The sequence below is a fragment of the Musca vetustissima genome, unplaced genomic scaffold, assembly GCF_032173495.1.
Source record: "Musca vetustissima isolate MV318-11 ecotype Yass unplaced genomic scaffold, APGP_CSIRO_Mvet_v1 utg320, whole genome shotgun sequence".
Classification (NCBI taxonomy): domain Eukaryota; kingdom Metazoa; phylum Arthropoda; class Insecta; order Diptera; family Muscidae; genus Musca; species Musca vetustissima.
In genome coordinates this window covers 816,628-830,000 of record NW_026875384.1, presented here as the reverse complement: position 1 = coordinate 830,000, position 13,373 = coordinate 816,628, and the positions used below count along the sequence as shown (strand labels likewise).

The 13,373-nt window shown below is 35.1% G+C and overlaps 1 protein-coding gene across 1 annotated transcript in view; it reads left to right on the top strand.

The window, feature by feature from the left end:
* Positions 1-694: 694 nt before the first annotated feature.
* The window catches only part of LOC133337855 (ADAMTS-like protein 3), a 61,190-nt gene continuing 48,511 nt past the window's right edge, over positions 695-13,373 (top strand). Inside the window, exons 1-3 of the mRNA XM_061546065.1 lie at positions 695-981; positions 3,352-3,517; positions 5,845-5,989. Of these exons, the coding sequence (XP_061402049.1) occupies positions 776-981; positions 3,352-3,517; positions 5,845-5,989 (517 nt within the window). The 5' untranslated portion in view covers positions 695-775. The remainder of the gene's footprint in view (positions 982-3,351; positions 3,518-5,844; positions 5,990-13,373) is intronic.

Below are 13,373 nucleotides of genomic sequence, written 5' to 3'. Positions count from 1 at the left end.
TAGCTTCAACTTGTCTATAAATCTGCTTCTCTGCAGCTCCTTTAAGTTTAAATAAGTTTCCGCTATGTCCAAGAAGTACCCACAAATTGCTCTTCTTAATAAAGTCCATTAATTAAAGATTGTTTTCATAGCTAACTAAATCAAAGTAAAATTGATGGCAATAGAATAACAAATTACCTCCAGTATTCCGCCACCAAAAGAAATGCAAAAGTAAATTATGGTAATTGAAAGAACAACACAAGCGATCACGCACATACTCACACACCCAATCAATTTGTCAATCCTTGCATAAGAAATTGCTTCCTTAAGTGGTCTCATTAAAATACATGACTCTCATTCCAATGAGAATAATCGATAAATACGCCAAAAGATAATCACAATTAAGATGTTAATGAAACACTTTTTTCTTCCTCTCCCTCTCTCTCTCACTTTCTTCTTCCCTTTCTTTTACTTTTAGTTAATCGTTTGCCTTTCGACAACAGTCCAGGCTGCAAAAATACTCAATGCCAGTGAAGCCTTTGACAATACCTGGAGTACAGCCACCGATTTAGAAAATGAACTTGAGGTAAGTATTTGTAAGTGGAATGGGTAGCGAGTAGTTTTTAAATCGTGATTTTCTCATCACGCACAGTGTGTTTCGTCACAGCAAAAACGTTCGGTGAAAGGCAGTAGTAGTTCGAGCAGCAGCAGCGGTGGTTCGGGAAATTCTGGTGCTGGCGGATGGACCGCGTGGTCAGAATGGTCGACGTGTTCCCGCACATGTGATGGTGGTGTTATGCAACAAATTCGTCGCTGTCAAAATGCCAATGGCTGCAAAGGTGACAGTGTCCGGTATCGCATTTGCAATATGCAACCTTGTCCGGAGAAAATTGATTTTCGTGCACAGCAATGTGCGGCCAACAATGATGTACCCTACGATGGAACGTTGTATAAATGGACACCACATTACGATTATGTGGAACCGTGTGCCCTAACATGCAGGTAAGTTTTGTTTATTTTTTACTGAAACAAAATGTAGTTCATAGTTCAGTTACTCAGTAACTTAGCTCAAAGGCTCAAAAATAATAAAATTTTTCTAAATAAAACATCAAGACTCTTCATTTCAATTTTGCACATAGTTGCGTATACGTCATATATCACTTCTACGCCAACAGAACAAATAAAATGGTCTCAACATTTTTTGTGGTATTTTTCTGTCTGTCTGTCCGTTTTGAGGAGAAGATTGGAATGAAAAAAATGAAATATACATTGTGGCTTATGTATGTGAACATATTCAACATATGCAATTATTATTTGCACTTTTCTCCGTATTTTATTATAAACTGTCAACATTAAAAAATATACATCCTCTGATAGTCCATAAATCCTATATTGTCACACAGCACAAGTATATATTTACAAAGTAATAATATACGGTTTATTTTTTTCTCTTGAAGCAATAAATATATCCATGTACGTGTTTTAAATATGCACAACTTATGTTGTTTGTTTTAAATTGTGTTCATTTAAGAAGAAAGAATAAGCAAAGCGTTTCCATTCAAAGAGAGGCTTTGTGGATAGCCATTTCGAAGGGAGTTTTTATAGACGAACTGAAGCCTTGCTGAAGGGAGTCTTTATAGACGAGCTGAAGCCTTGCTGAAAGGAGTCTTTATAGACGAGCTGGAGCCTTGCTGAAAGGAGTCTTTATAGACGAGCTGAAGCCTTGCTGAAGGGAGTCTTTATAGACGAGCTGAAGCCTTGCTGAAGGGAGTCTTTATAGACGAGCTGAAGCCTTGCTGAAGGGAGTCTTTATAGACGAGCTGAAGCCTTGCTGAAGGGCGTCTTTATAGACGAGCTGAAGCCTTGCTGAAGGGCGTCTTTATAGACGAGCTGAAGCCTTGCTGAAGGGAGTCTTTATAGACGAGCTGAAGCCTTGCTGAAGGGAGTCTTTATAGACGAGCTGAAGCCTTGCTGAAGGGAGTCTTTATAGACGAGCTGAAGCCTTGCTGAAGGGAGTCTTTATAGACGAGCTGAAGCCTTGCTGAAGGGAGTCTTTATAGACAAGCTGAAGCCTTGCTGAAGGGAGTCTTTATAGACAAGCTGAAGCCTTGCTGAAGGGAGTCTTTATAGACAAGCTGGAGCCTTGCTGAAGGGAGTCTTTATAGACGAGCTGAAGCCTTGCTGAAGGGCGACTTTATAGACGAGCTGAAGCCTTGCTGAAGGGCGTCTTTATAGACGAGCTGAAGCCTTGCTGAAGGGAGTCTTTATAGACGAGCTGAAGCCTTGCTGAAGGGAGTCTTTATAGACGAGCTGAAGCCTTGCTGAAGGGAGTCTTTATAGACGAGCTGAAGCCTTGCTGAAGGGAGTCTTTATAGACGAGCTGAAGCCTTGCTGAAGGGAGTCTTTATAGACGAGCTGAAGCCTTGCTGAACGGGAATCTTTATAGACGAGCTGAAGTTCAGCTTGAGGGTGTCTTTCTAGACGAGCTGAAGTTCAGCTTGAGGGTGTCTTTCTAGACGAGCTGAAGCCCAGCTTAAAGGAGTCTTTATAATATAGCTGAAGAAAGGCTTTATAGGCGAGCTGAAGCCTAGCTGAAAGAAGTTTTTATAGACGAGCTGAAGCCCAGCTTGAGGGAGTCTGTATAGACGAACTGAAGCCCAGCTTGAAGGAGTCTGCATAGACGAGGTGAAGCCTTGCTGAAGGGAGTCTATATAGACGAGCTGAAGGGAGTCTGTATAGACGAGCTGAAGGGAGTCTTTATAGAGGAACTGAAGCTAGGCTGAAGTGGGTTTTACAGACGAACTGGAGACCATTTGAGGGAGTCTTTATAGAAGAGCTGAAGCCAAGCTTAAATGCCTATAGGCAAGCTTTTTAGACTGTCTGAAGAATAGCTTAAGAGAGGCTTCAAGAGCAGTAGTCTTGCCTAAAGGAGTTTTTATGGACGAGCTAAAGCCATGCTAAAGAGAGTCTTTTAGACGAGCAAATGCCAATCTTTTGGTTTCCTTTCAACTTTTTCTCAAGATTTGAGCGTACCAGTAGTGTATTCCACTGACATTTTGTGTTACAGGAGGTTGATGATGCTGTATCATTAGGGCTACGGATTTTTGTTCTGCCACTCACACTTCGGAAATCTGTATGTGCTGAAATCTGACCAACTGGTTTTACTCTAAATTATAACATTGTAATTGCTAAATTATATCATTGCTTATGTATGCATATTTGAAACATCTATCTTATTCTAAAGTACACACAAATCTTATAAAATATTCATCCAGAATTAAACCGTTTTAAAATATTTTAAATAATTATCAAGATTTTTCCCCCTAAAACTAATTGAAACAATTTATTCTACCCGTTTCTGTCTTCTTACAGAGGTCGTCCGGCCCATTTAGCGGATGATGAATCACCCGAACCCACCGCAGATGATAGTGAACATTATGACGAACTGAGTGTGGTGGTACAATTAAGTCCACGTGTATTGGATGGAACACGTTGTCGGTCTGGCAGCCTAGACATGTGTATACAGGGCAAATGTCAGGTAAGTGTATCACCAACATTAGCAGGAGCTAGCATTACCATAACAATGTGATGTGTGAGACATTTTGTTATTCGTGACATTTTAGACAAATCACCACTACCACCACCATCACCATCGGCGACAACTACAAACAGTGTCTCATGTTTTTTTTTTTTTTTGCATTTTTAAGTAGCGATCATTTGTTAGGGTATGCATACCCTATACGTTGTTAACCACAACAAACCAAAATTATAAATAAATTTCTAAACTTGTATTACTTCGAACAAATTTGAGTTTTGTTGTGATGCCATTATTCATTTTATGTCATATTTTGATGTATTTTTGTGTTGTTGTTTTTTTTTTCTATGTGATTTTATGTTTTTCGTTTTCCAAACATATTCCGTTTCCGATTGTGTTCATGGGGGTTTTATATAGCCAGGATTTCTTACCGCTCTCCCTACCTCTAGCCCTCCTTGTTAGGAGGCTTTGTTTATTGCCTTATTTGTTTTATCACAAATCACTTCCGTTTGCAAGTGTGAATGTGTGTGTTTGTCTGTTTGTCGCTGTGCTCCATTCCGAAGTAATAAATGCCAATATGCCGTTGTTTTTGTGGTTTTACTGGAACACTTCAGCTGGATATTTCCTTTCCAGTTGCGGCAATGAGTTCGTTTTCGCCAGCTAACATTTGTTTTGATCATATTTCAAAGTGTTTTGGTTATGGGGTTCTGTTGTGCTATGAAGGGCGTCCCCTAGATTTTTATGCTCAATTGTTTCGCGTCCCTAGGCAATAGCTAGTAAGAGACAATGCGGTGGTTTGGGAAATTTTTGGATTGATTACCGTGCTTCGCTCAGTTCTGCTGGCAGTGACTTAAAGCTTTTAGCAAACATTTGGAGAGTGAAGGAATGTTTGAACAGCAAATTGCGGCACACGTTTTATGTTTTGTGTTTTTAACATTTCATATAGAATAACTATAATAAATCATTTTAAATATGCATAATTCTTGTAAAAACAAACAAATAGGGTGTTGTTCTTTGTCGTGAAGGATTTTGAAAATGCATTTACGCATGCAACATTGGGTTGATTAGGCGTATATTTTTTTCAAACATTTTCAAGAGTCGTGGATTTTTTTAAAGTTTTTTTTTCAAACAATTTCCAGAGTCGTGGATTTAACAAAAATTATCAAGGACTTCGGGATTTCGATTTTCAGAGGCTTCCAGTGACATTGTTTTTTAATGTTTTTTTTCAACGTCGTGGATTTTTAAGATTTTTTTTAATAATTCTCAAAGGTGTGGATTTCTTTAAAAAAATTCAAACGGCTCCCAGAGCTGGATTTTTGTTAAAAAATTTTCAACGACTCCCAGACGCTTGGATTTCTTTAAAAAATGTTCAACGACTCCCATACGCGTTGATTTTTTTAATGACTTCGGGAAATCTGGGTTTTTGACGACTTCGGTAGTTTTGGATTTTTTAAATATTTGTTCAACAACTTACAGAGGCGTGGATTTTTTTTTTTAACGACTTACAGAGGATTTTTTTGAGGACTTTTGTACTTTTGTTGAATAATTAGCTATAAAAATACCCATTTGACCCAATTTCAGAAAAGTTTTTAGATTTGAGCACCCAATATTTATCCAGCATACCTAACTTCTTGCATCCAAAATTCTACGATTACTTTTAGACCCAGTTTCCAAAACTGTAAACCCAATAAGCCCATATTTCCGCCTTTTTTCCAACAAAAAATATTTTTAAAGTGTAGCATATTTTGTTGGGGGTTTGTTTTATCGTGTCACTAATGCTGTGATTATCATTTTTGATTTATTGCACCAAAGATGTCACCATTTGCTAAGGAAATCGTTTTTATGGCTGCCTGTTTGTTTTTCCGCCCTTCTTTGTCTGCCGTTACTGCTGCTGCTGTTGTTGTCGGGTTTTTGGCAGTAAAAATCCAGATTATTTGTTTATTTGCGGTTTTTTTATATCAACAACAAGAACAACAGCAACAAGGAAACCAACAACAACAAAAAGGGGAACACAAACAAGTCAAGCTGTCAGCATTGTTAGTCGTCTGTGTGTGGATTGGTGGGGGTGGTGTTCGCTTTAGTCGCCTCATTGTTTGACTTTGATTATAAGAATACATAAATAAATTGTATACTACCTGATATTGTAATACTTGAAGCCTATTTACATATTTATGTTTTTATTTGCTGAATTTGTTATTCCGCAGAAGCCTAACTCTCTGTCTCCCACCTCCTAAATTGTTATCACAAAAATTACGTCAAGGTTTTCGTTGTTGTTTTTCGCCATAACTAAATAAATCGAATTTTCTTTCTGTTCTGTTTCTTGCTTTCAGCGCGTAGGCTGTGATTTAAAAATTGGCTCAGCCAAGAAGGTTGACATTTGCGGCGTTTGCGGTGGCAATGGCAGCTCCTGTTCCCAGTCGTTGTATCAATGGGAAACGGTACCGATGTCCCTGTGTTCCGTATCATGCGGTGGCGGTAAGTGGCTTATGTGTATCATTAATATTGACTCGAGATGTCTCGTTTGATTTGTTTCTCTTTGAAATTTAGAAATGTAAATGGAATAAAACATTTTTTGTTTTTCTTAATTTTATACAAGGTGATGTTGTGAGACGTTGTCTTCAAGCATTGCATTTGTTCAAGATTTCAACTGATTTGACTTTAAAATGTTTAAAGCAGAAAAAATACTTCCTTTTTAAAGAAAAAGTTCATCAAAGAACTTCCTTCATCAACATCCTCTTTAGCTCATCTCTTAACTATTTACACACAATTTTTTCCTGAGATTCATCTTCAAGTTTCTTTGAACAAACACTCACACTCAAAGGAACTTTAACACGCATTGACGCACACACACAAACACAATATTTATTTAGTAATTGAGTGGAAATAAAGAAAAGATGCAGCTAAAGAAATGAAAAAAAAACGATATAACTGAATTGCTCACATCCACAAGTCTTTCTCACATCCAAGTACACTTCAGACGGATGGACAGTTGTTGGGATAAATGAAGTGTGTGTATCTGTGTGGTAAACAGGTGATTGATTTTCTAGGGATGTCAGGCATTCAGTACCGGGATGTGTGTGTTGGATAAATAAAGATACACGGTTACAAACAAAAACACATGCAAACGTGCGGAAATAATTTTCTCACTGATTATGTCGATACGATGGTGTTGAAGGGAAAGTATATAGAAAATAGGGGAAATTTCTTAGCTTAATGTGAATCTTTAATATCGATGGATATATCTTTTGAAATCGACATAAGGATATATTTTAAGGATTTTAAAGAATGTTACTTTAAGGCCTATCAGATCCACAAGTGTGATTTTTTAAGGAGTATTAGAACTATAGACGTGGATTTCAATTATCTGAACCATATTTATGAATGTAGTAGCTGTAATTATGACGTTAAAAGCATGTTTTATTTAAAAACATGTTATCTAGGACTTCCAATGATTCTTTAGGTTCAATTAAAACAAAATGAAGACTATTGATTTTTGTGTTTTTTATTTAACTCTCAAGTTTTATTTGTTGTCCGTAAAGCTATGAACTTAAAGGAATTTTTGAGAATAATATATTTATAATTTTATTATATTTCCATAATAATTTTCAAGGTTATTTTAAAAAATATATATATTTTATAAATATATATATATATAAGTTAAGTATAAGTATTATTAAGTGTTTATTAATTCGTCAGAGACTTTTAATGCTATAAACGGCGCTTTTCAAAGAATATACTCAGAAATTTCCGAATTTTTCACAACAAAACTTTTGGAGGCAGTGTTTTTTTTAGAAACATTTTTCTAAGATTTTCCAAATATGTTTTCGATGACATTCGGAGGCGTGCATTTTTCACACATATATTTGTTTAAGGGCATTGGAAGGAGAGGTATTTTTACAAATATTTCTTCAAGAACATTTGGAGCCGTGGAGTTTTTATAAATATTTTCTCAACGACATTCGGAGGAAATTGAATACAAATACTGAAGGCGTAGAATATTTACATTTCTTTCAGTGACATTCGGAGGTGTGGAATGATTCAAATTATTTTTTAGAGAAACTTGGAGGAGTGAAGTATTTACAAAAAATCTTCTAGGACATTTGGAGCCATGGACTGCTTAATTTTTTAAAGATATTATATACGATATTAATATTACGATTTTTTAAGGATTCGGGGGCCTAGAATGTTTACAATAATTTCTTCAGGTAATTCGAAGGAGTAGAATTTTTACAAATACTATTTCAAGTATACTCTGAGGCTAGGATTGTTTACAAATATTTTTGAAGAATATTTGGAGACAAATTTATAAATTTTTTCAATAGTTCCGTTGCAGAACCTAAAAGAATCTACTCATTTTGCATGTTTTGCAACATTTTACTCGAAAGCCGTTCCTCAACCCACAAAAGTGGTAAAACATTGAATCAAATTTAAGAGAGCACAAAACAAAACGTCGTTCTCTTTGTAAACTTTTTACTCGAGAAATTTGGCCTAGTAAAAATGGTAAACAGGAATGCCTACTTCTGTTTGGCTGTTATGTTGATTTCGAAGTATTGCCATCTAATTTTGGCATATTTACTAGATTTGGGTTCTCGAACTTTTTAAATTATTTCGTACTCTGAGAGAAATTTTGAAAAATTTCCCTTTTACTAGATTTACTATTAAAAAAGTACTGGAACAGACCAAATAACATTTAGGAATTCAGTTATGTGTACATTTGTAGGCGGAGAATACTTTTCATGGACATTCGGAAGCCTGGAATGTGTACAATTATTTGTTATGACATTCGGAGGCGTGGAATGATTATCCTTTTTTAAGGAAAGGATGGAATTTTGACAAATATAAAGGAATTCGGAAGCTTGGAATTTTTCCAAATATTTCAAAGACATTTGGAAGCTTGGATTGTTAACAAATACTTTTCAAGGACATTTGGTGATGTGGAATATTTCCAAATTTTGAGGCCTTGAATGTAGACAATTATTAGAAGGCGTGGAATTTTTACAAATATTATTTCAAGTATATTCTGAGACTAGGATTACTTACAAATATTTTTCATTTGGAGGCGTAGAATATTTACTAATTTTTTTTTCAATGAATTCGGAAGTATATATTTTTTATTATAATTATTTTTTCAATGTACCATTCGAATGCCTGGTACAATAACAGAAACAAAGACATCGGTAGGCGAATATTGAAAATTCGTTTTTCAATATTCGCTTAAAAATACTTTAAAAGCCTATTGGAGCAATGACAATATTTGTTTTAATGACTTGCAGAGCTATAAGAGAGCAATGTTTTAAAACAAGCGTATGTTTTAGAAGTATGTTTTGAAGGACTTTTTATAAACATTCAACAAAGGACACTCAAAGCTAAAAGTTTAAATTTTCATGAATGTATTAAATGACTTGTTTTGGACTTAATGGATATAATTTTAGGGACCCTTGGGGATTTCAGATTTTCATATTACGACGATGATTCCCATAAGAATATCTTATACTTTCCCCTGAAAAATTATGTCCTTTTTGATTTTAAGTCATTTTCGATTTTTCAAATTCTAAACAAATTCAATAGCCCCTTATAACTACCTTTGAAGGTTGTAACAACCATTTCATTAACGTTTATTGACTTTCATTATTGTTTTGAAGAGTTGATTTAATCCTCCTTTCAAAATAAACACTTCAAATGACAAAACACAAAGAACAACAACATCAACACCGGCACGAAACAACGAACGTAACTTTAACAACAATGAAGTAAACAATAAAGTGTTTAATGATCGAGAATAATAAACTAGAAACGTAACTGAATAGTCTGCGACACTCACACTATTCCACGTTTGTGGCAGTCACGTTTGTTTGACTCGAAACGATTTCGAGTGACATTCAAATATTTTTGCATTTAATGACAATACAAAGCCTTCAACAGGGCGCAGGATGGTGGGTACAAATAACTATAGAACATTCGATTGTCTTTGTTGGTGTTATTGTTACTTTCTTGCATTCTTGGGATATGGAAATTTACCTTTGACACGCAACATGAAATAAAAATAAACAAAAAAAGAACAAAACTGAAAGTGGCTAAAATAGCAGAGTTTAGTGGCTGTATAGAGAGCAAGAGAGGTTAATAAATAATAACAATTTATTCATTGAACAATCTATGATTGACAACAGAAATTGAAACGAAAAGTTATAGAAATACGAGTACAATATTCAATAAACAAATATTTCATTTGTAATAGTCGATTTGTTCTTCCTTTTTTCCGTTCCTTTTGAATGGAAATAAAGGACAAGACCAAGAAGTACCAAGACGCATTCAGCTAAAAAAAATGATAAACAGCATAGCGTGACAATTGATGTCAACAATTTTTTTTATCGAGTTGTTACCACCTCCTCCTGAACTCCCGCCCTAAATATTTGTGGTAACACAATACCCACCCGCAACAGTGACCTATTTCTCCAATGCAATGGTAATTACTTGTGCTCACCTTTAACAACTGGAAATTGATGTTATGACCCCAACTTATAAATATTAAATTATTTTTAAATTATAACCTAAATTAAGGGTTTGACTCACTGAATACACTGATGGACTACAATTTCATATTTACAAATATATTGTTTTTTGTGTCGTAGTCTATTTAATTATTGAAATCAATTTATTTCTCATTAGTGCCGTATGTCCAATTGACAGCGCATTAATGGTGGATGTTCCGAAATCCCAAACCGCAAATTAACAACTACAAGTGGCTAATTGACCTTCAGGGTAAAAAGGAAGTGACAAATGTTAGCCTTTTGAATAGAGTATATAATGTTAAGGTAGCTAGAGTATACAAGATTAAGGTAGTTTTTGAAAAAAATATATTAGCTTGGGGAAAAAGAAATCCATTATTTTTATATGAACTATAGGAATTTATTAACCATGCTACGAAATGTCCGATTTAGGCCAAATATGCACCGTTTTGTTGTATGATTTGTTGTCATTTTAAAGGTAACTTCATAAAGCCTCTCTCATAGAAGTTCTGCTCTCTAATTGTAAAATAATTCGAGTAGTCGATTTTTACAATCCTTTTATCATTTTTTCATTAAAGAAATTTTGCAATGCAAGAAAAAGATAATAATCGCTTGGTTCAAAGGTGGCATTTCACAGTTATTTTGGTAATAATTATATGTAAGGTCCTTCCATATATCTAAAATGTGTAGGGCCTTGATTTTATTCTGCGAGGATTCATATAATTTTCAAATATTTGAATTGGGCCGAGGATATTATATACAGTATGTAGGGGGGAAATTCAACTATATAAAGCCTTTCGGGACTCTTATAAAAGAATCTAATCTACATAAAGAATATTTTGTGGGAATGTTTCTTAACCTTTGAACAGCGGAGTACCAAATTACAGCCACAAAGGCTGGAAAATAAGGCTAGGATTATGAAAACACCTCAAATAGTGCCGTTCAATTTAATCAGGACTATTTTATAAGGAAGCCACAAAAATTGAACTGTCTCGACATAGAAAATGTTCTGCAAGGAGGTTTATTTATTCTTAAAAAAATAAACTAGTCAGCGGAGCAGTATAGTCGGACGGGGCCGACCATATGATACCCTACACAACTTCGACGAAAATATAACTTTCTGTAGTTCTATATTCTGAGCTTGGGCAATATTTCGCGATATTTGCACCCTCTTGGCCGACCAGATGTCAACAAATATTACTAATACTCAGCACAGCCCTTCTAATTACTTGCCCAGATTCCCTTCATCGTGAGTTGTGTAGTGATGTTCGGCTTTCAATTGTGACCTATAGATCGAAACAAAAAAAATAGTTTTCGGTCCATTTCATCCCGGTCCACTTCATGACCATAAATGGAACCTGATAGAACATTGGTATTAAATTATTAAATAATATCTGAATACGTAAACACCTGTAAATATTTAAGTGTAACTCCCACATCGGAGTACATACGACAATGTAATTGGTATAAATTTAAAGGTCAACCACTCCTCTTGAACATACTATCTATGTCCTTCAGGGGTAAATATATACGTCATAGAATACAAGTCAGGGCCTATTTGACCCGCTAAATATTGACCACTCTTTATCAAAGTAGGCATACCTATTCTTTGGCCCAATTCCCTTCTCCATGTAAAAATTCGAGATGTTTGGGCCATAATTGCGGCCTCTGGAGCGACCAGAAAAAGCGACAAAAATAAAGTTTTTGGTTCATTTCATCCCCTAAATATTAACCGATCTTTACCAAAAACAATAGGGGTCTTCATTGCCCAGAACCGGTCCTACATGGACAATTTCGTGAAGACTGGTCCATAACTGTGGCCTGTATAGTGTTTACAGACGGACACACATGTCTAGATCACATTTCTAGATCGACTCAGCTAGTCGAGATATGACCATCGGTATACTTAAAGGTGGGTCTAGGACCAATATTTCGCGGCGTTACAAACTCTTGGGGCTGCACAATGCTATAATACGCTGACAACATAGTTGTGTAGGGTATAATGACATATTGCAGAAACTAAGTGTGGAAAATGGTTTGGATCTTCATCATGCCGGATATTTGGTAGCTAAAAAGGCATTTTTTGACACTGTAAATAACCGTAACTCTAACCACCGACATATATAAAACCAGATATTTTGTGTTTATACAATTATACCCCCCACGGACTTAACGAAGTTTCCACTCTCGGACGATTTTGGGATTTTATCCGCTAAATATAATATGAAAGTCTTTGGCTGTCTTTCATCGACAGAACAAATTTTGAACTGCTCTTTTATTAGATTTGAATATGAACGGTGTACTCAAATGTGGGTGTTGTAAACATTGCGACCGAAACATGGATATAAATATCTTCATTTGTATAGCCTATACAACTATGTTGTCAGGTATAATAGCTTTGTGTAGCTTCAAGAGCTTGTAACACCGCGAAATATTGGTCATAATAAGTCGTCATATCTCGACAATCTGAGTCGATCTAGACATGTGTGTCCTTCCGTCCGTCCATCTGTCCGTTATAATTTGTAAACACCATACAGGTCACCGGTATTGACCAATCTTCACGAAATGAAGAAGGACCGGTTATTATCAAAGAATAATCCTATTGTTTTTGGTAATGAACGGTAAATACTTAAGGAATGAAGTGGGACAAAAAACTTTATTTTTGTGGGGTTTTCTGGTCGCTTTAGAGGTCACAAAAATTAGCCGAACATCACCAACTTTTACATTGTCTAAAATATATTTATTTAGGAACGTTTTTTTTTTTCAATTTAATTAAAAATATTCTTTATGAAAATCTCGGAATTGGGGAACTTTAAGATTTATTTTAAATAACCAGATACGTTATTTTGATTAAAACAAAGTACGAAGTTCAAAGTAAAATTTACGAAATTGAACTATCTCTATTACAGTCATAAATTTTTCATCACAAATAATTCATATTTCTCATAGACTCTCAACGTATAAATTACCAAACTAGGACCCTCACTCCTTCAAAATACTACAAATTGCTACTCTTGTCCATTGATTTTCTTTGCAATTATTTGATAAAGAAGTTCGTTCATTTTTTTCCTTGCAGTTTAGATTTTCTTCTGCCAGCAAAGCCTGCCTTTCCTATTCCGAATATTGTAAACTTTTATAAAAGTAAATCTCCTTAGGTCTTCAAACATTTTATTTTTTATGACCAAAAGCGAAAACATTTCATAATTTGCAAGTAAAGTAGATATGGTAATTTGTACAACAACAACTACTACAAAAAAAAAAGAAAAAATTGAAAGCACTTCGGTCAAAGTTTATTGACATTGTCAATGTACAACTTGTTGTTGATCTTGTTGTTTCTGTGAAACTTTGTTAAA